A 25,980-nucleotide genomic window follows, 5' to 3' on the forward strand; every position below is an offset into this window, starting at 1 on the left:
TGCCACGGGGTACCATCGCGTCATCGCATCTGCTCAGCCAGGTCCGTGCCAGGCATTTAAAAATCCTTAGCAAGGGCCTTTCCGGGTCACCCTTTAGATCCCCAGGGTCCGCGCCCCTCCTGCGTCACCCCCTCCGCGCGCCCATCCCAGCTCAACCCCGAGCGCGGCCTACTCCCCTCCCAGCCCCAGAAATCTCCCGGGTTACGCGCCATTCCCCGCGGAGGCGCAGCCGCTAGCCATAGCCGCCGGTGAGACCCCACTCGAGCCCAACTCGCTCTGGCCTGGCGCGCCGGAGCCCCGGAGACGCCAATCTCTCAATCTCTCGGAGTTCTAGAGAAAGGCGAGGCGCGAGGCATCCTGGGAGTTGTAGTCCTCGGTCTGTTCATGGACCAGAACCAAAGGAGCAGGGGACGCTGAGAAAAACTACATTTCCCAGAGTGCCCCGCCACGGCCGTTAACCTCCGTTCGCGGCCGGGCGTGTTGCTAGGAGCTGCCTCCACGCCACTTGGGGAGAAGGGCGACCGGCTTCGAGGCCATTGGGTTTCTTCCTCTCGCCGGCCCCGGGGACTGCCAGGACCTGGGTTCCAGTACCTCCTCCGAAGGCTGACCCTTGGCCGGGTGGCGGGGGTGGGGCATGAGGAATGTATTAAGATTGGAAAACTGACTTGTGAAACCTTGAGCAATTATGTGTCCCACACCTCAAAGCTTAGGGAAGTGGCTGCGACCTACCGGCTCAATTGTGAAAATCAAAACTGGGGGGGGGGGGGGGGCGGGCGGCTCAGTCGGTTCAGGTCATGATCCCAGGGTCCTCGCATCAAGTTCCGCATGGTGGGCCCCCTGCTCAGTGGGGGTCTGCTTCTCCCGCTACCCCTCTCCTCCCCCACTTGTGCTCTCTCTCAAATAATCTTTATTGCTTTTTTAAGATTTTATCTGAGAGAGATCGCAAGTAGGCAGAGAGGCAGGCAGAGAAAGAGAGGGGAAAGCAGGCCCCCTGCTCAGCAGAGAGCCAGATGCGGGGCTCCATGCGGGGTGAGATCATGACCTGATCTCAGAGACTTTTAACCCACTGAACCACCCAGGCACCCCTCAAATAATCTTTAAAAAGTAAATATCAAAGCGGTGGAGCCAGAACAGAACCCAACATTGTCACCCAATAAAGGCACATAACACATGTGTTAACCACAGGTTTTATTGAGGATTTTTTCAATTTTACAAAGGAAAAAGGTTTGGCTTACCCGCAGCCCACGCCCAGCAGGGCTGGCGGGTCACAGCTGTCCAGTCATGGTTCAGAAGTTCTGGCCCCGAGCACCTCCTCGGTACTCGTACCTGTACGGACAGGTCCAGCCAGGGATGGGTAACAATACATGCTAAATGCCTCTTGTCAGGTAGGAACCAAACGCAAACCCTAACAGTAAAAGGAGAAAAGGTAGCAAGGAATTATACAGTCCAAAGAATACAAGTAATATCCTTGAATCTACAGCAATTGGAAATAAAATGTTTACAAAGTAGTGCACAGTCTGAACATTACGTGGAAGGTTATATGTTTGCTACCTAAACTGTGTAGTCAACAGTATTGTGGCCAAACAACCTATTTTGGTTCAGAATTCTTAAAATCACTCCCCAATTTTTCGTGATCTTCCTAAGATAATCAACGGCCCAACTAAATGTTTTATTTTAAAACTTTTTGAGAGTAAGCGAGCAATGGCAGGGAGGAGGGTTAGAGGGAGAAGGGGACTCCCTGCTGAGCAAGGTGCCTGCCGCGGTGCTCAATCCCAGGACCCAGGGATCATGACCTGGACAAAGGCAGACCTTTAGCCAACTGAGCCTCACAGATGTCCCAGTGGCCCAACTAAATTTTAAGCAAAATAAAAATGAAACAAAAAAAATTTTAAGCAAAATAAAAATGAAACAAAAAAACCCTTGGACTCCAGGAATTTGCAGGTCTGCAACAGCTAATACCTGGTAACTCTAGATTCCTCACGTTTCTGTTTACCATCATGGAGCACAGCATTAGGTAGAGAGACTTTATAGTGTGGATAGCTAAAAGCATGTCTATTGGTCTTTCAAAATAAAAAACCATTTCAGTCATTTACACTGTGACTTTCAAATCCTCCAGCACACCTGCCCCTTACCTCCGCCTTCCTCAAAGACGGACGGAAAGCGCTCAGAAAAGGCGGGCGGGACTGTGAGCCACAGCCATCTAAATCTCTGTTCCCCATGATTTTGAATGGGTCCTGTTTCTCCAGCCAAAGCCCTGAGCTGAAGAAATCCCAAGAATGAAGGCCTCGCATGTGTTTAGGATCTGTAAAATGCCTCCAGGTACATGAAATTTGAAATTACAGGCAGGGAGTCCTCAGAAAGCATGTGAATATAGTTAATGTTGTAATTAAGTCAATGTTCTGAAGATAAGCAGATACTTAGCACTGCTATGTTCCTAAGCCAAGAACATGAAAGGCCCCAAAGGCTTTGGAACCAACTGTGCTTTGAGGCCACTAATGTCCAAACACGGAACTACTCCTCCGTATAGATCTAGTAGGACACAAAGCAGAGCTCCGAACACTTCAGGAAGAAATCAACCTTCATCCACTACAAATAGCAAAATCCTATGAAACCTCAAAATTCTGAGTAAGGCTTCTATCAGTATCTAATAGAAAAATCTCTTAGCATTTTATCATTTTAGAGAAGAGTAGGTTGAGTACTTCTTGTGCCAATGGCTCACAAAAGAACCAAACTCACCTGCAACAGAGACCTGGCTTCTTCGGAAGATCAGACAGGACCTGCTGTTTGTTTGTTTGTTTTTAAAGATTTTATTTATTTGACAGAGAGAGATCACAAGCAGGCAGAGAGGCAGGCAGAGAGAGAGAGGAGGAAGCAGGCTCCCTGCTGAGCAGAGAGCCTGATGCGGGACTCGATCCCAGGACCCTGAGACCATGACCTGAGCTAAAGGCAGAGGCTTAACCCACTGAGCCACCCAGGCGCCCCCCTGTTGTTCAAGAGCTGCCGCCAGGCCCCGGGCCGCCATGGTGGAGTGTGCACTTTATGTTGCCTGCACCTAGTAACTTCGTAAACCTGGACCTTAAAATTCTTCATAACGTTATGTGGCATTCTCTTTTCCTTGTTAGAGTACAAATTAAGGACGTCTTACTATATTCTTAGGTTACAGTGAATAAAGTACAAGACAAAACCCCAATGTTAATAAAAACAGTATCAAATATCAGATTTTGCTTTTAAATCCTCCTCCAGATGCCGGACTGAAGGCGGCTGGGCGGTGTTCGCAACCTGCTCGCACCCGCCGGCGCCAGCCCAGGCGTCTATAGTTCCATCAGGTAGATGGGGTAGCAGATCCCAACTACAGATATTCGTCTGGGAATTAGGTATTTGACCACTAATTCTAAAGCAATTCTACATTTAACAGGTCAGTATTACGCATTTTACTATTTCCAAGAATCTGAACTATGGTCCAGATATATCTCAAAGAAATGAACAGAGTGCTTGCTACTTCAATCCTAAAAAAATAATTCCCAGTCAGCTCTCTTGGTGGAAGGATTAAGGCTTAGTGGCCAACAAGTATTCTGACCGTGAGAGTCTCATATAACTGGTTCCACTGCGATAGATTTTATGCTGGGTCCCAAGGTAGGAATGACATTTCCCCTGAATTATACCGCATTTTGCAGACCGATTCTAGAACTGGTTTCGTGAGACAGATGTCACAGATACAGTTAGCAGGTTAAAGAAACAGAACAAAACAAGTGATGCTGTTTTACTTCGATTTTAAGAAAAAAACTTCATTAGGGAGTACATGTTTAACCTTTAAATGTAGAATGATTTCAGCTCAAAGAACAATGTCACAATTCAGATCAAGCTCCTAGAAACAGACTGAAAACAAAGCCCATGTATAGTAAGAAAGACATTCTGTGAAATTTGCATTTATCCATTAGCCATAGTTTTGATGATTATACTGATTCGATGATTTATATCCCCAAACCAGACGACATGGTTTGTCACAGTTTTCTGTGGTACTCCTGGGCAGAGGAGGTGGCCTGAGCGTCTACCTGTGCACTGCCGGACACTGTGACCTCCAAGCATTCAAACGGTTTATGACAAATGGCAGAATATAGAAAATCTGGATTGTTCCAAAATATCCAGTGGTCGGGACACAACAGTCACAGTAACCTCAACTAAGAGAGCTCTCCCTGTACTCCTTCTACCACAAAGGAGCTGTGACTCCTTTTCCTTTCTTAGCATCTCGTTCGGGACAGGGAGGGGCAACGGGATGAGTCGCCACCGCTGGAGATGCCATCAGTGGCCAAGGGTCAAAACTGTAGATAATTTTGCTGCCTGCCCTTTCCCGAGAAGTCTGGGATGAAGCGAGCTGTCATGCCACCGCACCGATGACTTGGGGATCCCTCAAATGGAAGAGTGATTTCTAATGACATGGGACAGTGCCCCTAGGCGAGGCCTGTGCTGAAGAGCTCCGCGTACCAGGAAGATGCTACTGTGAACAGAGGTGGGAGCAATAGGTCGGCAAAGAGGGGCGAACAGCTGGAGTCGCGTCAGTGTGCCGGGCACACATTTCACTCGCACTCAAGTTTCCTGATTCGCGTCTTTCCCCGAATCCCTTCTCTTCGGTCCTGCTGCTGAGCCAGGGCCCGTGGCAGGAATGGTAGGACGTTTAGCAGAAAAGGTGGGAAGGGCTTTACCCCCATATAAAATACCTTTGCTGAAAAACACTTATATACCCAGTGATTAGCGATTAAGAGGTGAAAATAATTAACTACTCAGTAGTTAAATTCTACGAATTATCCAAGGTCATGGCCTACTGGGGTCAGCAGCGCTACAGATGGAAGTCACGCTGTATCTCTTAAAGCTCTTTCTGCGGCTTGACAGGCCTCTTGCCGTGTTAAGTGCACTTCAAACACATCTGGTTTTGTTTTGTTTTTTTCATTTAATCTCTGAAATCTGTTCATTTTTCTTCTTCATTTATCAAAAGAGGAAAGGGCTCAATTTATCATTTGCTCTATAGCTCTCCAAGTTTGGTAAAGATTCCAAGCAGATTTTCATGACAAGTGTGAAGGGGTGTTGAATCCAGCTGCTTCCTGGAGCGAGTGGAACTTGTCCCCACAACCCTTCAGAGCTTGGACTGCAGTGGCTTCAGGTACTTGTAGTAAGACTCATGGACCTGCAGGGAAGGGCGAGAACAGTAGCAGTGAGGAGTGGCTGCGACGTAAACCAGCACACTTTCACCCAAGAAGGTCGAGACACACATCCTGAAATATCCACAGATAAAGTGATCTGCTGTCTTGCATTTGTCTCACCACAATCCCCAGGGCAGATGCAGGGGAGGGGAGTGTTCAAGTGAAACACAATGGCCAGGAGACTAGTCACTCAGGTGTGACAAAGGGTACATGGGGGTGGTATGACAGTATTCTATTTTTGTATATGCTCGAACATGTTCAATCATTCTTTTTAAAGATTTTATTTATTTGGTAGAGAGAGACAGCAAGAGAGGAAACACAAGCAGCGGGAATGAGAGGGAGAAGCAGGCTTCCCACTGAGCAGAAAGCCCGATGTGGGATTTGATCCCAGGACCCTGGGACCATGACCTGAGCCAAAAACCGACGCCCAACAACTGAGTCACCCAGGCGCCCCTGTTCAACAGTTATGAAACAGTCAAGGAGATGAAAGACCTGTGACCTGTAGGAACAACCCAGTTCCCTTCTGAATCTGTTCCTCAAAAAAGGGACTGTCCAAAGAGGCCACAGGAGCTTCCAGAACTTTCACAGAGGACTCACCTCTGAGGTCTTTCCTGCCGTAATATTTAAATGGACAATTTCAAAAGGTGAAAAGACACTTTTTTGTACCTCTGATTTGTTCAGTGGGGATTTCTTGGCCCACTCAAACAAATTTTCATACACGTTCCCATCGTAGCGGCCAAGCACAGAGCCGAGCGTCACGTCCTGAAAATCAAACGCATCCACCAGGGCGACAGCGTCTGGGCGAACTGCCATCAGCAACTCCTTTATGCGCTGATTTACTTGGGTAATTTGAGACTCTGTCATGATGCTTCCCTAGAAAAGATAAAATCAGCAAACAAACAAAGATACACATATACAGACAGACGTTCACAGACACGTGCACACACACAACCATACAGTAGACCACAGGAACTTTTCTACCCCCCAAAAAAGAAGGACTTAAATTTAGAAAAAACTCACCTGAAGAAAATCCCCTGCCTTCTGACTGATTCCATAGAGACAATACAAGAGACATAAATTCCTTAAGACAGCGTGGACAGATTTATCTTGAATTTTGAGGAGTTTTTCTGAGAAGAGCTTAACTGCCACATAGTGGCAATGTGCCTAGACAAAAAGAAAACGCCAGAGAGAGCCTTTGGAAAAGATTCAGCGCACAGCAACAGGGTTTCTGCACTAGGAAAATGGGCTGGGGCGGGGGGGGGGGGTGTGTGTTGTGAAGGTAGGGAGAGGGAGAGAGGGAAGGAGAGAGACAGGGAGAGGGAGCACTACCACTGACCTCGCTGGCTCGCACGAGGTCCACGGAGGTGAGGTTCCATGCTACCTCCTTGCTTTCTCTCCGAATCACTTCATTCTGAAGGTTTTTTGCAGCAATTTCTACCAATCTGTTAAGAAATGAGAGAAAACTGGAGCCTGCAGGACTCGGGCTTCCCGCTCTTCCGTCAGGCCCCGGCCCCCAGAGGCGCCCCCTCGACGGCCGACCCCAGCTCCCGGGGCAGGCGGGGGGGCTAACCTGGCTGCACGAAGCTTGTACGCTTCCGTCAGGCTGTCAGGGCTGTCGATGTCCACCACAGTCGGCCACACCGCCACCTGCCGCGGCTGGATGCGCTGAGTGGGCAAGTCATTCAGGTAGGACACCATGCCGCCCACCAGCTTCCCTGAGTGCACCTGGTCGTAACTTTTCATCAGGAACCTAGAAACCAGCAGGGCGCATGCTCTCAGCACCTATGCTTCTTGGCACAGAGACACTCTTGCAACGACTTTAAGTAACACGACAGGTGACTTTAAGTAACGCGACAGGTGTTTTGTACTTGCTCGGCCACCGATGGGATAACACCGGCAGGTGAGACGGAGGCAAAACCACCTTTTTCAGGAACAGATGTAACATGAAGCGTAAACATGGGAACAGGAACTGACGAAGAGGACTCAAATATTCTTAGTTATTTGAGAGAGAGAGAGAGAGAGACAGCGCGCGAGCACGTGCGCAGGCGGGGGCCACAGGCAGAGGGAGAGAGAACCCCAAGCAGACTCCACACTGGGTGTGGAGCCCGGCACCAGGCTCGATCCCAGGACCCTGAGACCACGACCTGGGCCGAAACCGAGAGTCGGACACTTAACGGACGGAGCCGCGCAGGCACCCCCTAGCGCCGAAACGACAGCTGAAGCATAGAACGGGTTCTCACCTCGCCGTCTGCAGCATCATGACGGTGTTCTCGCCCTCAAAGGTGCAGGTTGGGGTAAAAGTGACGTAGATATTTGGGAGGCCGCTGCAGTGAGAGTAGCCGTGCCCGCCGCACGCCATCCGACAGGCTTCGATAGCGGCATTCGTTGTCCAGGAGGTGAAGGCCTTCAGGCCAGCAGCGAGGGCGTGGAGCTGAGGCGAAAGCACGGCTGTCAGGGAGCGGGGGGCGCCCCCGGTCCGAGCCGCCCCAGGAAGCCCTCCCTTCCTCACCGGACAGTGCCGGCCACGCGCCCCATCCCTTGGCACACGTGCAAACTGGAGCACGGCCGTCTCGGTGGCCTGAATTTGTATTGTTTCCCACACTCCCTTCCACAATGTTCCACAAAAAAGTCACCACTTATGTTCCTTTGATTAATAAACGACCACCACGGTATAGTGCTTCTGAAACTTAAAAACAAGTCCCACATATCTTCTTATCTGATTCACTTTCAATGAAAAAAAATGGCTGTATCTTTTGAGAACACGTGGATTCTTCTCAGGAAAGCCCTCCACGTAGTTTTCCCTGGACGTTATCCAAGCAGCGAATATCCAACAGAAGGGAGCCCACACGTGAATGAGAGAACACATACCTCGGGCAGTTCACTCAGATCCCCTTGGCCAATACCCTCATTAATCCGATGGTAGGTCTCCTTCATGTATGCGCCCACAAACTGGAAGGCATAGGCCGTGGCCAGGAGTGGGAAGAGTTTATACTGCTGGGTCTGAAAATCCAAAATCTGTGGTTCTGGTTCACTAACGGACACAGAAGAAACAAAAGTAAACACTGACACAGAACTTAATATGCCCCAGATTCTGGTCTACACACTTTGACATACTGAATCACATTCTCCCCATTTCACCGAGGGGAAAACAAGAGGTTAAGAACCTGTCTGAGGTCACACAGCCAGTATGTGGCGGATCCGCTCTCAATTGAAATCTAGGTTATCTGGCTACAGAAAACCATGTTCTCAGCTACCTTGTTGAACTGCCGAAGCAGATAAAATTTTCCGGCTGTGAAGTTCACATCCATCCTCGTCTTTGCAGTATGACGAAGGAAACTACTGCACAGCGACATTCAAAAATCAAAGTTAATTTCCCAGAAGGAAAGCAATAATAAAGAAGTCTAACACACTAGACGGCTGAAAGAACTATTTTAACCACAATTCTGGAAAAGACCCAATGCCTGGAGTTATCTGACTATCTGACATCTAAGAAGGTCAGCTCTTACCGATTTCATTATTCCCTCAATAGGAGTTAAAAAGGTCATCAGGGAGTCACGCTCAAGTGAAAGGCAGTAAGACTATGGCTATGAACACAATCGGAGTCCCATTCATGCCACTCCCACCATTCAGGATTTTCAAACTGCCTTTAGTGTTCTAAACATTTTCATTTTTTTGTTTAAAGATTTTATTATTTATTTGAGAGAGAGAGAGCGAGCGCGAGTGTGCACACACACAAGCAGGGCATAAGGGAGAAGCAGGTTCCAGGCTGAGCAGAGAGCCCAACATGAGGCTCGATCCCAGTCTGGAATCTTGATCTGAGCTGAAGGCTGACACTTAGTCAACTGAGCCACCCAGGCGCCTCTAGACATTTCATTTACAGAGTTCAAGTCATCTTACTGATTTTCTTAGGTTAAAAATAATAAGGCGGCTACCCTAATCTTTCTACTTAGGAAAAGGCAGTCTGGTTTCTAAGGAGCAGACCCAGCACACTGCCCCTTGGCTAATTTTGCATGGCCAACGCGCAGTCTTGAGATCACATTTGGGGATTTTGATACTGGAATGGGGTTGAAGGCGGGTCTTCAGCACTGAGCCCATCTCCGATGCCTCCCTTACCCTGGCTTGATTTCAGACTGGTGCCTCACAGCGCTATACCGGATAGCAATGGTGCAGGCCTTGGACAGGGACCGAGCTGCTTCTCCGACGAGGAACGACCTCACAAACACCATGGTCCCGTAGGTCAGCTTGTTACTCACAGGCTTCACGTACGTGCCATCAGGCTTCACCTGGACAAAGAACATGGGACCGATGCTTCCTTCTGTTAAACTCGAGTGGCAGTCTGTGCTCATGATTCTCAAAGGGCGGTCCCCAGAATAGCAGCATCTCCTGGGAACTTGCTAAAAAACACAAAATCTCATCCCCACCCTCGCCTACTGGACACAGCCCTCCAGGTGGTTCTAACGCATGCTAAAGTTTGAGACCCACTGGTTTAGCAAACTAGAATATGTTCTTCATACCTGCCAACTGCTTTTGATTTCACTGTCATTAAGAAAAGCAGCATCAGAAGGAAAAACATGTTATTACTTTCTAAAACAACAGACCCTTGCAACCCCGTGGTGACCGACAGCCATGGAAACCCCATGTCAGACTCCTCTGCTCCGCCAACATACCTGGGCGTATTTCATCAGCATGTTTTCTCTGGGAATACGGTAATTGTCCATCTTCAGGTAGCCGTTGTCCATCTCATCAAAGCCAAATTTGGGCCCGATGTCTCCCACGGTAATACCTACCACAGATGAAAGGCAATCACAAGGTGTTCGTGCTCCGCGACTGCAGGCTTGCCCGGCCTCTCTCATTGTGTGTCACACTTTTTTGCAGAAGAATGTCATCAGTTTAGTTTCGCAACTCAACCGCAGACGAACGATTCTAACCTGGCAAAGGCTTATGCGTCCCAATTTCACGGATAGGTACGATGAAGGCGTGTAAGCCGTAGCACTTCCCCTTAGTGATGAGTTGGGCAAGAACTATTGCATGATTTGAAGTCTTTCCAACTATAACCGAGAGAACAGGAGACAGAAGTGAGCAAACTTTCTTACACCTTTCAAAGGACAGAAATAAAAGATGGGGGAAAACCGCACATCAAAACCAGCCTCCGTGGATAAAGTGGACCCAAGAAGCTTCTGACAGTACCACACCCAGTTTTCAGAGAGAAATTCACTTAAGCTGATCGCCATTAAAATTTATCGAATTTTGGCAAAGCGATCCTTCATTCTATATATATGAAAGCTTTTATACTCATTTTATTGAGACATTATGGACCTATAGTATTTGTAAGTTTAAGGTGTACAGCTTGTTGATTTGCTAGTAATCCTTCATTTAAAAAAAAAACTTTACTAAAAAATTTAATTAAAAAGACTTTACTTTCTTTTCTACTTATCTCTCATTCATTTACATGAAATTTTTTTAGGATAACCATAAGAACATTAATTTATTTCCTTTTCCTCCCTTAATGAAGTGTTTTCCAAAACACTGGCCACTCGCCACAAGTGGTTACTTACATTTAAATTACTTATAACCACACAAGGAATACGAAGCTGGTTTGAATGGTGACTAAGGAAACTGCTAATGATGGGAATGCTCAGAGGAAAACTTAAAAGACAGACAGCGGTCCTTTCTGTGCCTGTAAACGGAGGAAGGTCTACAACAGGCACCACAAGAGAATGTCGACAGCTGTGAAGAGTCTGAGACTTCAGTGTTTCCGTATTCCAAAACGATATTCTCATATAAGCTAAACACAATCTTGTAGTAACTCTTCAAAACACCCAATAAATGCTAAGAAATTCACATACGTCCACCAGGCCACCACTTGATGGAGGTCACAGTAGGGCTGTTGAGAATGAACTCCTGAGTTTCAGGGTCGTAAGTGGCTGTGGTTTCCAAGCCTCGGAGATGAGTTCCTAAGGGAATAAGTTACATTCACCTTGGCTAAAATATGCGAACAAACAAGCACAGGGTAAAATCTCCTGCCCCGTCCTTTCAGCTCTAGTATCTCAGAGAACAACAAAATCTAACGACAAGAAGATATTTGTAGATAAGCTACAAATGGTTAATAACCAAGATACATACTTCCCTATACTATTTTTTTTTTTTGTTAAGTAAACCCAACTGGGGCTTGAACTCATGACCCTGTGATCAAGAGGCACATGCTCTACCCACTGAGCCGGTGCCTCATAATCTCTATACTCCACCCTGGAAGTTCCTATCAAGGGAAAACAAACGTCAAGCATGTTTTATCTGTGTACTTCGGTTAATGCACCTCTATTTAGATCAAAAGAAAATGTAAAGGCAGTTTAGAATCTTATTTTCACAAGGTCATAGGATAGCAACACAACAGGGAAGTGAACTGCCTTTCTAAAAATAACATCTCTAAGTTTAAGCGTGCCAATTTCAACTCATGTGCGCTGTCTACACACCAGTTCAACACTCTGGGCTTCTCTGTTTACAAAGACCAAGAAAACCGGTGACAGAAAGAGACTCCAGCCAAAGTTCTTATAAACTAAAGACTTATTTTAGAGTGATTGCTAGAATGGAAAATAAGAACTTTAAAAAGATATAACTGCCATGGGGAAAAGAGACCTGGAACAGTGACTTTTTTTTTTTCTTTTTTGATTTCTAAAAGTCTGATAATAAGGTCTGAATGCGCTCTGTGATATCCAAGTCAGGCCTTAACTTTGACTCTGCTGGTTCATTACTGTGAGTAGGAAGAGTTCCCAGTCTCACGTTGACTGGAGATGGACAAAGATTCGTGCTTTAAATCCTAATACAAATGTGCCAAAATTCTTTGAAAACAGTTACAGAAAAACGTTCTAAATGACACTTCCTCTAATACTACTACCCTGAAGCAAATGCTGAGAACCTTTTCCCAAACTGCTTAGGTAACTCCAGACCTCATTAAAAACTTAAACTTTGGAACATTTAGAAACTTCCAAGTTGAGGAACAGAAATGATCACTTCATGTTTGATTCACAACCTTCTCCAGTACTGTGAGAACCAAGGAACCAGACACTTTCAGCAAAGACGTTTTTATAGGAAAAGAAGTAACAGAATAATAGAACAGATAATGACAAAATGTTTGCAATGCACAATGGACTGGGTCTTGTGAGAATCCTATAAATTACAACTTCGCAGCAAGAGCCAAATTAGCTATACAATTAAGATAAAGTTGCAGAGAAATGAGCACATATGTGGTAAATATACATTAGATCGGTTGTTGTGAAACCTCAAAGTCGGAAAAGAGAAGATGGAAGGAAATGAACAGCAAACAGAGACACCAACTCAGACCAGATTAACAGGGACAGACACTCCCACCAAAACCAACTGCCTGGAAATACAGCTTATCCTCTTTTTTTTCCCCCCATAATCTTTGGCCAAGCTGCCTTCAGAACATGCTTGAATTTACTGAATCAAGGTACAAAAAAGATCAAGGTATAAAATGTTCACATTATGGTAATATAAGCCACTCTTTTCCCTCAAGCAAGTCAGAGAGCACCTGCACTACTGATCTGTGCTTCCTCTGGCACCTGGGGAAAGGTAATCAGACAGTGAAGGAGAAGGATGGGTTCAGATGCTACATGCACCTGATTCTACCCAACTCCAACAAACTTAAATCCTGACTCGTAATTCTTGACCCCCAGAGGGGAACCATGAAAAAGAATAACCAGCATAGTTCTGTGATGACTGACCAAAGCCATGTCTACGCCAAGACTCGCGTGTGTGGAAACCCTGGCCTCTGCAGGAAGATCAGGGCACGGGGGCGCACCCTTGCTACCACGCCAGACTGTCCACATACATACCTAAGCCTGCAGAGCCCCGCCCAGCCCCGAAGGTAGACTGAATGCGCCGTACCATGGCCCATCTCTGTCTGGGCATAAGTGCCAATGATCTCCAAGTTCCAGGCGGGAATGAAGAAGCGCTCCTGCTGCTCCGTGGTCGCCTGGTGGAGTAAAGTGGGCAAGAACATGCCCAAGTGGAGATCCAGAGGCTCAGGCCGCCCTCGGTGCACAAAACTTCGAAGCAACACCAAGGACAGGCATTCGAGAGAAGAGTCATCAGGTGTGAGAGAAACAGCAATGTGAACAGAGTCAGGGGAAGGAGACAAAAAAACCTTCTGTAAGTATGAATTAGTTGGGTGGACATCATCATGGGTGAGAGCGCTGCCCCTTTCTGTATGACTTTCATCGACTCTTGACAAATTTCATTTTTCTTAAGTTGGCGAGAAGTTTGTTCTTCCGCTGCTGGGCTCTTACACGATCGGTCTTGGCGGGCACTGGCTGCCGATTCCAAAGCCTGTGCCGCAAAAAAGTGCAAGGCAGGGAGAGGAGTCCAGCTTTGCAATTAAAGCAAAGGCAATACAAAATCTGAAGTGCTTGTATGGGATGGAGAATTTAAGTTGTACAATGATTTACTCTGAAGAGGTGAGACGGGGGAACTGTTCTCTCAAACGGACAAACGCTCCCCCAGACGAAAGGCTTTTCTAGAAGCAATTTTGCTTCTAGGCTGGAATCCTTTGTGTGTGTCCATAAAACAACCAGCATAAAGCCACATTCCTTACATAAATCTGTTTTTTTTTTAATCTGGTTGTTTCATTCAGGTTCATCACAAATATCCAGCCATGCCCTATTGAAATAATTTAATACAAAAATTGGCAGTGCTCCTCACCCAGTGATTAATATCAGAAATTTAAAAAGACATGCAATTTCTAGAAAAGACCATGATAATAATTACAAATAACAGAGTCATGCATAACAAGCCAATTATATGGGAATTATTACTACTGATAATAAACACCTTAGTTTTAGTAATTCTGAATCCATTTATTTATTTATTTACAAGTGAGCCAGACAGGCGCCTCTGAATCCACTCTCTAAAGTCATTTTTTTTCCACTTAAAATTTGCAGATGCCTTAGACTTCTGTGTGAATTACTTTCTAATAGGACATAGATTGAAATGTCTTCGTTATCTTGTCACATTATTGGAATCCCACTGAACTTCCAGATCTTGCTTAACCGACTCTGTACTGCTCCTTATTATTCTCTTTAATTATCTTAGAAATTAGCCTATGCGACCTTTCAGTTTTAAAACCTCTCAGTTTGGGGCGCCTGGATGGTTCAGTGGGTTAAAGCCTCTGCCTTCGGCTCAGGTCATGACCCCAGGGTCCTGGGACCGAGCCCCACATCAGGCTCTCTGCTCAGCGGGAAGCCTGCTTCCTCCTCTCTGTCTGCCTGCTTGTGATCTCTGTCAAATAAATAAATAAAATCTTTAAAAAAAAACAAAAACCAAAACCAAAAAACCCTCTCAGTTTGTCCAGAAAGGAAGGCAGAAAATAACGGTGGTGCGCTGCTCACGGGAGGGCTGGTCAGCTCTGTCTTCTGATTGCAATGGTTACTTTGTTACTCAATCACAGAAAAATCAAAGGCTGTGTGACCCACTTTATAAAAACATTAGGCTGAGGTGAGGGAAGTGCTTTCAGATCAGGAAGATAATGGCAGAAGGAGGACAAGAATCCCACCACCTGATCCCATCTTCTGGCTGTGGAAAATTCTCGTACAAATGCAGCCAGGACCAAGCACGATGAGGTGGACACCAGAGACACCCAAGACAGCTGCCCGCAGCGCCGCACTCTCTGCAAGTGGCAAAGGCAAGCCCCTGTGACACCTTAGAGCTGCTGGAAACTTCCGGGGAGGCCCACGGAACCTCTCTGTACTACTTCTGCAACTTCCTATGGATTTATAAGCATTTCAAAGTAAAAAGTTAACAACAGCGGAAACCCTCCAGAAAAACACAATCACGCAACGAGAGAGTGCTTCCCTTGCAAGGACGAAGGCCTTCGCCTCCGGGTTTTAAAAGAAAGAACCGTGCCTAGGAAGAAAAATCAGCGTACACCTGGGACCTGATAGGAGGAAACCGGTGGAACCAGGACTGACCCCTGCGCCCTGGGACCTGCCACTTTCAGTGCTGAACGCTTATTTGGCATTGCTAGAACCCAGAGCGATTCCTGGGGAGGGACGGGCCGCTCTGAAGCGGCCCACCAGACCCACAGGGGTCTCCAGCAGTGTGCGGGTAATGGAAAAACCAATGCCAGCATTACCACAAAACACACGGAGTAAGGGCAGGGGAAACTACTGTAATCAGAAACCGCTCTGAGACTGAAGAACGTTTTTAGGAGAAAAAGGTCTCTTGTGACCAGGGTAAGGATAATGCACGAGTAGATGAAATTTAGACATGTTACAAGGGGGGAATGACCTGGATAGTTTTTTTTACTTAAATCAAGTATTTGGGGTGCCTGGCTGGCTCAGAGGGTTAAAGCCTCTGCCTTTGGCTCAGGTCATGATCCCAGGGTCCTGGGATGGAGCCCCGCATCAGGCTCTCTGCTCAGCAGGGAGCCTGCTTCCTCCTCTCTCTCTGCCTGCCTCTCTGTCTACCTGAGATCTCTGTCTGTCAAATAAATAAATAAAATCTTAATAAATCAATAAATCAAGTATTTGTTGTAAAAAGTTGGTTATGCATGATAATGATTATATATTATTTTTAAATCCTTTAGTTTAAAATCACAAAGCTCCAACATTTTACTTTGGTGAAGTGCTACCGTTAATTCTTTTATTTATTTATTTTTAAAGATTTTATTTATTTATTTGACAGCGAGAGAGAGAGAGAGATCACAAGTAGGCAGAGAGGCAGGCAGAGAGAGAGAGAGAGGGAAGCAGGCTCCCTGCCGAGCAGAGAGCCCGATGTGGGACTCGATCCCAGGACCCCTGAGATCATGACCTGAGCCAAAGGCAGCGGCTTAACCCACCGAGCCACCCAGGCGCCCACCGTTAATTCTTTTAAAACCGTAACACTGAAAGGCCTTCCCAGTCTCTCCCTCTATATGACCTAGGGCTGGCAGCCAATGCTGAAGACAAAATGATTAGATTAATAATACATTAAAAAAGGACGGACTTAAAATAGCATTGCTGTGGGCAGCATGATTATAATCCTAGGAATCAACAACAACAAAATACCACCAATAATAAATTAATTTAGAAAAGTTGTACGCTCTAAGGAAAAGAAAAAAAATCACTGCATTCTTATCCATCAGGACACTTTAAGCAGAAACCTCAGTAAAGAGAAAAGCGATTTACAAACACAACAAAATATTTAAAATCTGTTACATTAACTTAGCTCAGGATATTAAAGATTTAACTAGGAAAAAAAAATCAATACCTAATAGGATGAATGAAAGAAGTTATACCTAACAGGAAAGACATTGCTAATTCCTAGGTAAAAAGGTCAGTCCTTTATTATAATAAAGATAATACTTCCCAAGAAATACAAGAATTTAATGGAACACGGATTTGAAATTCCTGCAGAATATAATGTAGAATTTAACAAATTAAGATTGGTATCCACCGAGAAGAGTAAGTATACAAGGACACCAAATATGAGGGTCTTAAAATGTAACAGCAGGCTTTATGCTGTCAGACTTGTAAATATCTTTACAAAGCAACAACGAACCAATGTTTATGACATTAGGAGAAAAACAAAAAGGGACTAATAAATATATGTTAAGGTTCCAGAAATAAACTGAAACTATTAATAAAACTCTCAGAAGAACTGGAAAGAACAACAGGGAAAAAAAACTACTAGCTAATAAACATAAAAACGGCATGGGATTCATTCATCATTCTATACCATATACTAGTCAAAGCATTAAACATAAATCAAACAAAAAAACTGGAAGAAAATAAAAGAATAATTATCCAAGATATAAAGAAAAAAAATGTGTACCTATTCAGAGAAGGATGCATTCTATACGTAAGGCCAAAACGTTTAACAAAACAGAAGGCAACAGAAAAAATACTTGAAGCATCCAACATAATCATGTAAGATCAATGTACAGATTCTATCCAGTCAACACGCAAAGGAGAAAAACCCAGTTTATACACGGGAAATACAGACAATAAGCCAACACGTCCAGGCTCACAGGCATTGGAAAATGAAAACTTTTAACTCTTAGATATGTATTAAAGTAGCAAGAAACATTAAAGCAACCACATTGATGGGGCTTCTGGAGACAGAGCACACTAATAATTCACTAAATACACTATAAACCGGTTCTGTGTTTCCAGAAGTCTTAAACTATGCAACAAAAGCTATCGAATGGTCCCTCCTTTCAATGCAGTAATTTACTTCTGAGAAAGCTATTCTGAAGACATAACCCCAGAGGCCCTGGTTTTTGCCGAGTTTATATTGTTATGAACAATCATCGTGGGGAATCTGAAGAGCCTCCAGACCTAGGGAGAGAGCCGTATGGGCAGCCCAACAGGGAAGAGACTCCGTGGGAAGGAAGAGGACAGGAGACAGAGAAGTGAAAATACGGGGGAGAAAGACTAGAGATGGGCACAACCACGTTCACTATCTATTTCTCAAGTTCCAAAGGAAGAGAGTGCGCTAATTCCTATCTGAGTACCGACCAATCTGCAAGGAAGGTAACTGGCTATTGCAGAAGCTCTACTTTCCTGGAGGACAACAGCAGAAAACAAAGGAAGGAGAACTGCCATAAGGTGGCCAAGAACTTGAAGTGACCACGTACCTGTGAAGACCAAGCATACTACCTGCTTTGGGACCCGGAGAAATGCAGGATCAGGTGGGTTCCTGCTGGGCCACGCTCCACGGACGGTCCCTTCCACACCAGAACCCCCGGGAGAGGGCGCACCCCTGAGCCCAGACCTCTGCCCTGGAGTAAAGAAGGCTCACAGACCCCCAGACCAAGCGTGTGTCGCAGTCTGTGGGCCTCTACAGACAGGTGAGTATTCAGAGGAGGGAAGAGAGAAAGCAGGTGGTGTAGATGTCATGCAGGGGACTGAATTGTAAGACTCTTCAGGATCTGGGTGCCTGGGTGGTTCAGTGGGTTAAAGCCCCTGCCTTCAGCTTAGGTCATGATCTCGGGGTCCTGGGATCGAGCCCCGTATCGGGCTCTTTGCTCAGCCGGGAGCCTGCTTCCCCCTTTCTCTCTCTGCCTACTTGTGATCTCTGTCTGTCAAATAAATAAATTTTAAAAAATCTTAAAAAAAAAAAAAAAAAAAAAGACTCTTCAGGATCCTGGAAGGCGCTGGAGCAGGGCTGTCTCCTCACTTCCCAGCAGCATCCTAGAGCTGAAAGAATCCCACCTCGAAGGCAGAGCCAATTCCGTGACGCCTGAGGTAACCACTGTTGGCTGGTCAACATTCTGGTCTTCAGATCGAACCGGCCACTCTCCATCTGCATGAGTCGCTCTATTTCCAGTCTCTCTGATGTCAAAGGACTGATTGTTCTACACAAGGCTGCACTGTCCTAGGCCGTGGATTCACCGACAGACTGACTGGTGCCCCCGGGGAAAAGGACAGCGGTGGGCGAAGCCCAACAAACCCCAATGTGAACGGACAAGGCCCCAGCGGGAAACAAGACCTAATGTCACAACTCTGCTCTCGAAAATAAAAGAGCCTAAGACAAAGTTGGTTCAAGTACAAGAAATCACCCAAAAGAGAGAAGCAATAAGGGAAAGAAAACTCACAAAAAATGCCAACTCGCCCAGAACAACATAGGACCTCGGACCAATTTCTGGGCTCCTCAGACCAGAAACTTCAAGTCGTTTCTTCCTCTCCTTCAAAATTTAGGGCAAATATACATTTACAATGTACTTTATAGAAACAGAAGGGTTAGACCAGAGAGACACACATATCGAACCCATTTAGCCTCAGAAAAATTTCGATCTTTATGCCTCCTACGAATAGCGTGGACTATAAGTCTAAGAAATTCCACAAGGATGCATACTTAAAAAAAGAAGGGTTCTGTGCCATAAAGCTATTTCAAGATTACAAAACACACACACACACACACACACACACACACACACACACTTCCCCCCCCTTTCCCCCCATCCCCCATCTCCCCCAGACAGGAAGACCTGAATGAGTGTTACATTCCTTCCCTTAGGAAACCTTTCTTCAGGCTATTTCAGTATTGGCTATCCGGAAGCCGAAGTCCTGGGTGTTCTGGCCGGGTGTTCGTAAGACAACATCACAACCAGAATCTGCAGTTCTCATGGGGATTATGATAAAGAACATTTCCTTAAACCATTTCACCAAACCAAAAAGCACCAAATCAAACACAAAAATGAAGTTTTCATGCTATTTGCGTCTCCTCCTCTTCTCCTTATTTACATAATGGTGGCCTTATGATAAATTAGGGAATGAGACTAGGCAGCTCAAATCTGAAACCCCCAAACCTCCCAATGGCCTTGTCCGTGAAAATGAACCTCCTTCTCATTCAGACCAAACACAAACTTTTTGAAAGGAGCTGGCCGTTTATGAACAATGTTGTTTTTTTTTTTTAAGTGGACACCACACCCAGCATGGAGTCCAACGTGGGGCTCGAACTCATGACTCTGAGATCAAGGCCTCAGTTGGACGCTTAACCGACTGAGCCACCCAGGTGTCCCATTATTATGAACAATTTAACGAAGAATGACTGGCAATCCGAAGTCCAGAAATATGTGAAGAAAAAAGTATAAAAAGAGACTGCTGTAACCAAATGAAAAGAATCATGAACTTTTTCCCAACCTGCCTTCTAAGCCTGCTAGTGGGCAATGAAAGAAATAGTAAGACACTTAAATGCTCTAATCCTCTGTCCCCCTTCAAGTCCACATCTTGGGCTTCATTAAAGCACAGAGGCAACCTCCATATAGTGCTAAGGCATTAACACTCCCAAGAATTTCCAACAAAGTCTCTCTTTATAATTAGACGCCAACGCAATTTTGCCGCATTTTCAATCTCCTCTTTCCAAATTGCTCAACAGCCATTAAAACGGGGTATATGTAGCAAGGGTAAAAAGACTTTTAGAAATAACAATGAAGGATGTTTCGGGATAGAGTCTTGGACCAGTTTATGGGGAAATGATCAATGAGAAAATAAGAAGCTGAATTTTAAGGCTTAACAACTGAAAGACAAAATCCCAAAAGTGCAGCAGCAGGAAAAACCAAACATCAGGAGTCATTTATCACTCCTGAGGTGGGTTACCCACTGACCCTCAAATGTGGACTAACCGTGGCCCATTTCCGTCTGGGCGTAGGTGCCAATTATCTGGAGTCCTTTGGATGAAAGCAGCCATTTCTCCTGCTGAGCAGTGGTGCCCTGATTCAGCAAGGTAGGAATAAACATGGAGAAATTGAGGCCCACAGGTTCCACAAAATTGACCAAATGTATTCTACAGGAGAGAAAAGAAAAGGATCTCAGCCTTACTCCAGAAACTGCATTCCACCACGCATTCTTGCCAGACAACTGTGGCCTTCAGCATTGAGGCTGGGAAAATTTCAACCATTCTCTTAAGAAATTAAATGTAAAATTTACCAAATCCAGGGCTATCCACCCCTTCCCCACCCAAGTCGTTTCACAGCCAGAATTCTTTAATGCTACACTTCAGCCAGGAAGCAAATTCTACCTCAGGTTTTAGCCTAAGAACCCCTTTTGGTTTTGTTGGTTTTGTTGGTTTTGTCATCTTCTCCGGAGTGTGTGTGTTTCCTTTATTTTCAAGTGTTACTTGCTTTGAAAATCAAAAGGAACTCCGTGGAATATTTATTTGTAGAGCCAGTAACAACAGGTGCTGAAGAATAGATTAATCTTTCCCCAGGTAACACCAGCGCAAACATCTGGGATAGTAAATACACATTCCAGGGCCAAAGCACCGATCTCTAAAGGTCTTCAGAGTTAAGGTGGGTAAACAGAAATGGGAGAATGTTACACAGTTATCTCTGATGGTGTCTGAGGTTTACTCCGGATTGAGGGAACTCCAATCACACCGAAATTCTGTCTCCAACTATTTTCTCATAAAACACAATCTTGAAAGAGTCAAAATACAAATCACCTATACCAGTCAGCCTTGGCTACACTGTGAGAGGTCTTACTGGCGTCTACCTTGTTCTGTCTCTATAAAGGGCTCAAAATACCAAGCAAGGAGCACTCAACTGATCCTCACGGCTACTAGAGGAATGCACACGAAGCAGGGTCGCCAGTTTGTCGCGGTCTGTCCAGTGAGCAAGGCCTGAATTTAAAAAAAGGAGGCGGAAGGCTGCCAATTCACTTTGAGGCTCGAAGATCACCTTTTAGGGGTGCTGGGGACAGACTGCAAAGCCTAAGGAACACTTGCACCCAAGGAATATGAAAAATGCCTTTTTAACCTGGAGGTTCCATAATGTTTACACCAATATTGAATGTCGATTTATTTTTTTTTTTTTTTTTTAAAGATTTTATTTATTTATTTGACAGAGAGAGAGATCACAAGTAGGCAGAGAGGCAGGCAGAGAGAGAGAGAGGGAAGCAGGCTCCCTGCTGAGCAGAGAGCCCGATGCGGGACTCGATCCCAGGACCCTGAGATCATGACCTGAGCCGAAGGCAGCGGCTTAACCCACTGAGCCACCCAGGCGCCCTTGAATGTCGATTTAAAGGGACTGGAGGGAGGGAGAGGAAAAAGGGAATAGAAGTGAGTCAGCTTCCAAGCGACTTGGGTCAACAGGAGCTGGCGGCTCTAGACGGTGGAGAAGCAGGGCCCCGCCACATGGAACTGGGAGTTCCAAGCCTGATGAGGTAGAGAAATGCGGACCTCATTCTCTCAAAGGCAAGAGCCCCACAGCATTCCCTAACAATTACATTTTACTAAAAGAGGAAACGAACTTACGAAAGTTTCTGAGGAAGAGAAGCAGTCATTTAGGTATCCAAAATTGGGGCAACATGAGACACTCCTATTCCCTGGCAGGGAAGGGAGGCTGTGCGGTTGGTTACGTGAAATCACGATACCGACCCGATATAATTCTAAGAAATTCAGAGGGAAAAATTGGTGACACAAGACAAAGACTGTTGAGTGTTTATGGTAATAAGCACGCTGAGATTCTTTTTTGAGGATGCCTGAAAATCAACTCACGAACAAAATATCAGTGCTCGTTTTTAAATTATGTGTAATCACTCCTGAAGGTGCTTTTCAAGGAATCGGCTTTAAAAAGCTAAGGAAGGGGACGCCTGGGTGGCTCGGTTGTTAAGCGTATGCCTTTAGCTCAGGCCATGATCCCGCGGTCCTGCGGTCCTGGGATTGAGCCCCTGGGGTCTCTGCTTGGCGGGAAACCTGCTTCTCCCTCTCCCCCAGCTTGTGTTCCCTCTCTAGCTGTCTATCAAACAAATAAATCTTAAAAAAAGAAAAATTAAGAAATGAAAAACCTAAGGAGGGTAACAGAAACCATGGCTGATCTTCATTAGAATTTTAAATTACTTTAGTTTTCTTTTCATAGGAAACAGGATAATTAAAAGACAAAATTATGGGAGGGGAGATTAGGAAAACAACTTTTACATTCCCCAAATAGCAAGGTTTTTTCACCAAGGCCTGGAGAGAACAATTCTTCTACTGCTCAAATTGAGAAATCTCAAAGTATTCTCACTAATTTTCCATCAACTTCAAGATATTCCCATATATGAATTTTGAGATATGAGAAATAATTGTAAAGAAACCAGTAAATGCTTGGGGTGCCTGGGTGGCTCGGTCATTAAGCATCTGCCTTTGGCTCTGGTCATGATCTCAGGATCCTGGGATTGAGTCCCACATCAGGATCCCTGGCTCAGCAGAGGAGTCTGCTTCTCCCTTTTCCTCGCCCCCTGCTTGTGTTCCCTCACTGTGTCTCTCTCTGTCAAATAAATAAATAAAATCTTAAAAAAAAAAAAAAAAAAGAAAGAAACCAGTAAATGTTCAAAATCCCTTGAAAAAGAAACACTACTATATTTCATCGGTTCTGGCGATACCGCACCAACAGAGCATTTACGAAATCGAGTGCATCTCACAAATAACAGGAGGTCATAATTAATGGGCAGCACTTTTTCTTTCTTAGTGGTACATGAGACTTGGGTGTGAGCTACAGTCAATGGCGGGCTTGGATTCTATAGCATTTAGTAACTGCCAAGACTAATTTTCAACCCCCTTCTTACACATAAGTTGCTCTCCCTGTCCTATCCTAGAGATACTGGAAAGACGTCAAAAGGTGTGTTAAACTTTGTACTCTAGAGCCGCCTGGCTCTCTTGGGCTCCCGTCATGCATGATCCCGGTGTCCTGGGACCAAGCCAGGCCTGGAGCCTGCTTCTCCCTCTCCCTCTGCCTGCTGCTTCCCCTACTTTTGCTCTCTCTGTGTCCAATAAGCAAGTACAATCTTTACAGAAACAAAACAAAAATCCTTTGTACCCTATAGTCCCCAAACGGCAAGTTCCGTATCATAAAAAATGACAGGCAAAACAACCGGGGCACGTCACCTGCTGTTTTGACCCACGTAAAGGCACTGGCTCTGTTTCACTGCGACTGCACTCCACTGTGAACCAGCACTCACTGCGGTATCCCATCAGTTCTGACACACACTGCACCAACCACTTAGAAGGAAAACAGAACAGATCTCTTTGGGGGGGTTGTTTAAAAAAGGATAAAATCTTACATTTTTGAAGTTTACGTAAAAACCCAACTCGGGTGATTCGGAAACGCAATCTTGCAGGAGGCACTCTACCTCCATATCCCCACAGCCGTGAGTTACAAACTTCAAAAGCAAAAAAGAACATTTGGAATTTGATAAATAACTTCGGTTCTGACTACTGAAAATAAGTAAATCATAATTTTACGACTAAAAAGGAGAGGAATTCTCAGTCCTAAGGGCTACAGGAAATGATTCCATTCCCCCAAATACTAAACAGGTTAGACTGAAAAAATTAGTTACTAAATGTCTGAGAGGCAGTAGAATAAAGAAGAAATTTCCCTCACTGTATAAAGGCAAAACTTGTAACATGTTCCCTTTTTCTTGGCTCTTGAATACACACCATTCGTATCATTTAATCTTTATTGATGAAAATAACAGACTTCTAAAACGCTAAAAGCCCCCCAAAAAAGGAAGTGCCCAGGAATGAATGAGAAGTCTAAGACAGCACAGAGGTCAAAGAAATCTTGTACTCGGGTCTCATAATTACTGCTCATTGAGATAAAGGCAAAAAAAAAAAAGAAAAAAAAAAGTGCTTTATTTATTTATTTATTTTTTTTTTAAGATTTTATTTATTTATTTGACAGAGAGAGAGATCACAAGTAGGCAGAGAGGCAGGCAGAGAGAGAGAGAGAGGAGGAAGCAGGCTCCCTGCGGAGCAGAGAGCCCGATGCGGGGCTCGATCCCAGGACCCTGAGATCATGACCTGAGCCGAAGGCAGCGGCTTAATCCACTGAGCCACCCAGGCGCCCCCCCCAAAAAAAGTGCTTTATTTCTAATTAAGAAACATAACACAACAAAAACCAGTTGGTCTGGGGAAAAAAAAAGTACGTACTCTTTCCAGCACCAGTCCCGAGGCATGGTTTTAGGAGGTCTCCTACGCCATTTAAGTAACACAAACCATTTAGATAACACTGCCACCGAATTCAAGAATGCTAGGTTCTTTATATATTCGCTCTGAAGTTTGACTCGTGTTCTTCATCTACCCCACACGGCCCCTCAGTCTAATCTCAAGCTTTATACGCTCATACTGAAATACAATCTGTTACTGCTCCAAAACGTTGTTTGGTCTTGCAACCAAAAATCGAACCCCGCCTCTAAATTTAGCAAACCTCCTTGCTACAAAGAGCAAAGGTATTTTGCAATTTAAATCACTCCGCACGGAGATGTCTGGGCCAAAGGAAGTGGTACTGATTCCTGGGAACCAAGACGGACGGCAGCCTCTGCATTCCCGATCAGCATTCTACCGACGTCATCCCTTTACAAGACTTCAACACAAAAGCCAACCCCGGTTTGCGCTCACATCACTTGCAAGTGGGGTGCAAATACGCAGGCTGCGCCGTCCGACGTTGAGCGCGATGGAAAAGGACACCGCGGGCTGCGCGCTTAAATGAAGGTTCGCGCTCGAGCACTTAATCGGGGCGAAGGCATACCTACTTTTTAAACCACATGATCTCCTCGGGGTCCGCGATGCCATACTCCCGCATCTTCTTCACCATGTTGGCACTCTTCCTAACGGCCACCTCGTAGCGCTGGCTGCGGGAGAGGAAATTCAAGTTCTCGTGCTGGAAGTCCGGGTCATTCAGTATCAGGTTCTCTGGAAGAGGGCGAGAGGGCATCAAGAGGAAGACCGAGACGCAGGGCTCCGCGACGCCTCCTGGAATCCCTGCGGGTTTTCCGAGCGCGGGCAGGTGGGCCGACACCCCTCACCCCGCCACAGGCCGGCCCTGGGGGTGGGGGTCCCCGCTCCCCCAAAGCTGGGCCCGGCGCAGCGGACCACGCTCCACAGCGCCCCCCGACTCCTCCTCGAGCGAGTCTGGGGCCGCGCCCCGGGAAGGAGGGAGGCCTGGCCCGCCGCCCTCACCGATCTCTCGGCGGCGCCGGGTGTTCTCGGGGCTGCCGTCCAGGACGTGCGTGAGCAGCTCCGGGTTGAAGCTGGCGGCTTCCCGCTCCCTGCGAAGATCTTGGTTCATGGTGGCGACACGCAACGGCGGTGGCGGCAGAGGTCGAAGCGGTGTCGGCGGCGACGGGAGTCCGCAGCTGCAGCCCGGGCCCGGCCCTAAGAGCCGCCCCAGCACCGCCGAGGCCCCGCCCCCCCGCTCGCCTCGGCCCGCCCCGGCCCGCCCCTTCTCCTTCCCCGCGGGCCAGGCGGAGGCGGAGGCGGCGCCGGGGACGCGGCGACTGTACCCTGCGGAGGGGCGGGCGAGTCCTCCGCTCTC

General features: G+C 46.1%; 1 protein-coding gene across 3 annotated transcripts; it reads right to left on the reverse strand.

Moving 5' to 3' along the window:
* Window positions 1-4,922: 4,922 nt before the first annotated feature.
* On the reverse strand, window positions 4,923-25,761 carry ACOX1 (acyl-CoA oxidase 1). Of its 3 annotated transcripts, none has more exons than XM_045984632.1 (14): window positions 25,626-25,761; window positions 25,199-25,358; window positions 13,098-13,258; window positions 11,042-11,149; window positions 10,124-10,243; window positions 9,863-9,978; window positions 9,309-9,478; window positions 8,064-8,226; window positions 7,436-7,626; window positions 6,766-6,945; window positions 6,532-6,637; window positions 6,216-6,359; window positions 5,862-6,068; window positions 4,923-5,179 (listed from the first exon to the last, which is right to left on the reverse strand). In XM_045984632.1, the coding sequence occupies exons 1-14, from the start codon at window positions 25,732-25,734 to the stop codon at window positions 5,129-5,131; spliced, it is 1,986 nt and encodes a 661-aa protein (XP_045840588.1). In that variant the 5' UTR covers window positions 25,735-25,761; the 3' UTR covers window positions 4,923-5,128. The 3 variants fall into 3 exon arrangements, with proteins under 3 accessions (XP_045840588.1, XP_045840589.1, XP_045840592.1); XM_045984633.1 differs by lacking the exon at window positions 13,098-13,258 and adding an exon at window positions 20,314-20,474; XM_045984636.1 differs by lacking the exon at window positions 25,626-25,761 and adding an exon at window positions 20,314-20,474 and having other exon boundaries at window positions 25,199-25,337.
* Between the last annotated feature and the right edge of the window lie 219 nt (window positions 25,762-25,980).

Source organism: Meles meles, chromosome 18 (assembly GCF_922984935.1).
Source record: "Meles meles chromosome 18, mMelMel3.1 paternal haplotype, whole genome shotgun sequence".
Classification (NCBI taxonomy): domain Eukaryota; kingdom Metazoa; phylum Chordata; class Mammalia; order Carnivora; family Mustelidae; genus Meles; species Meles meles.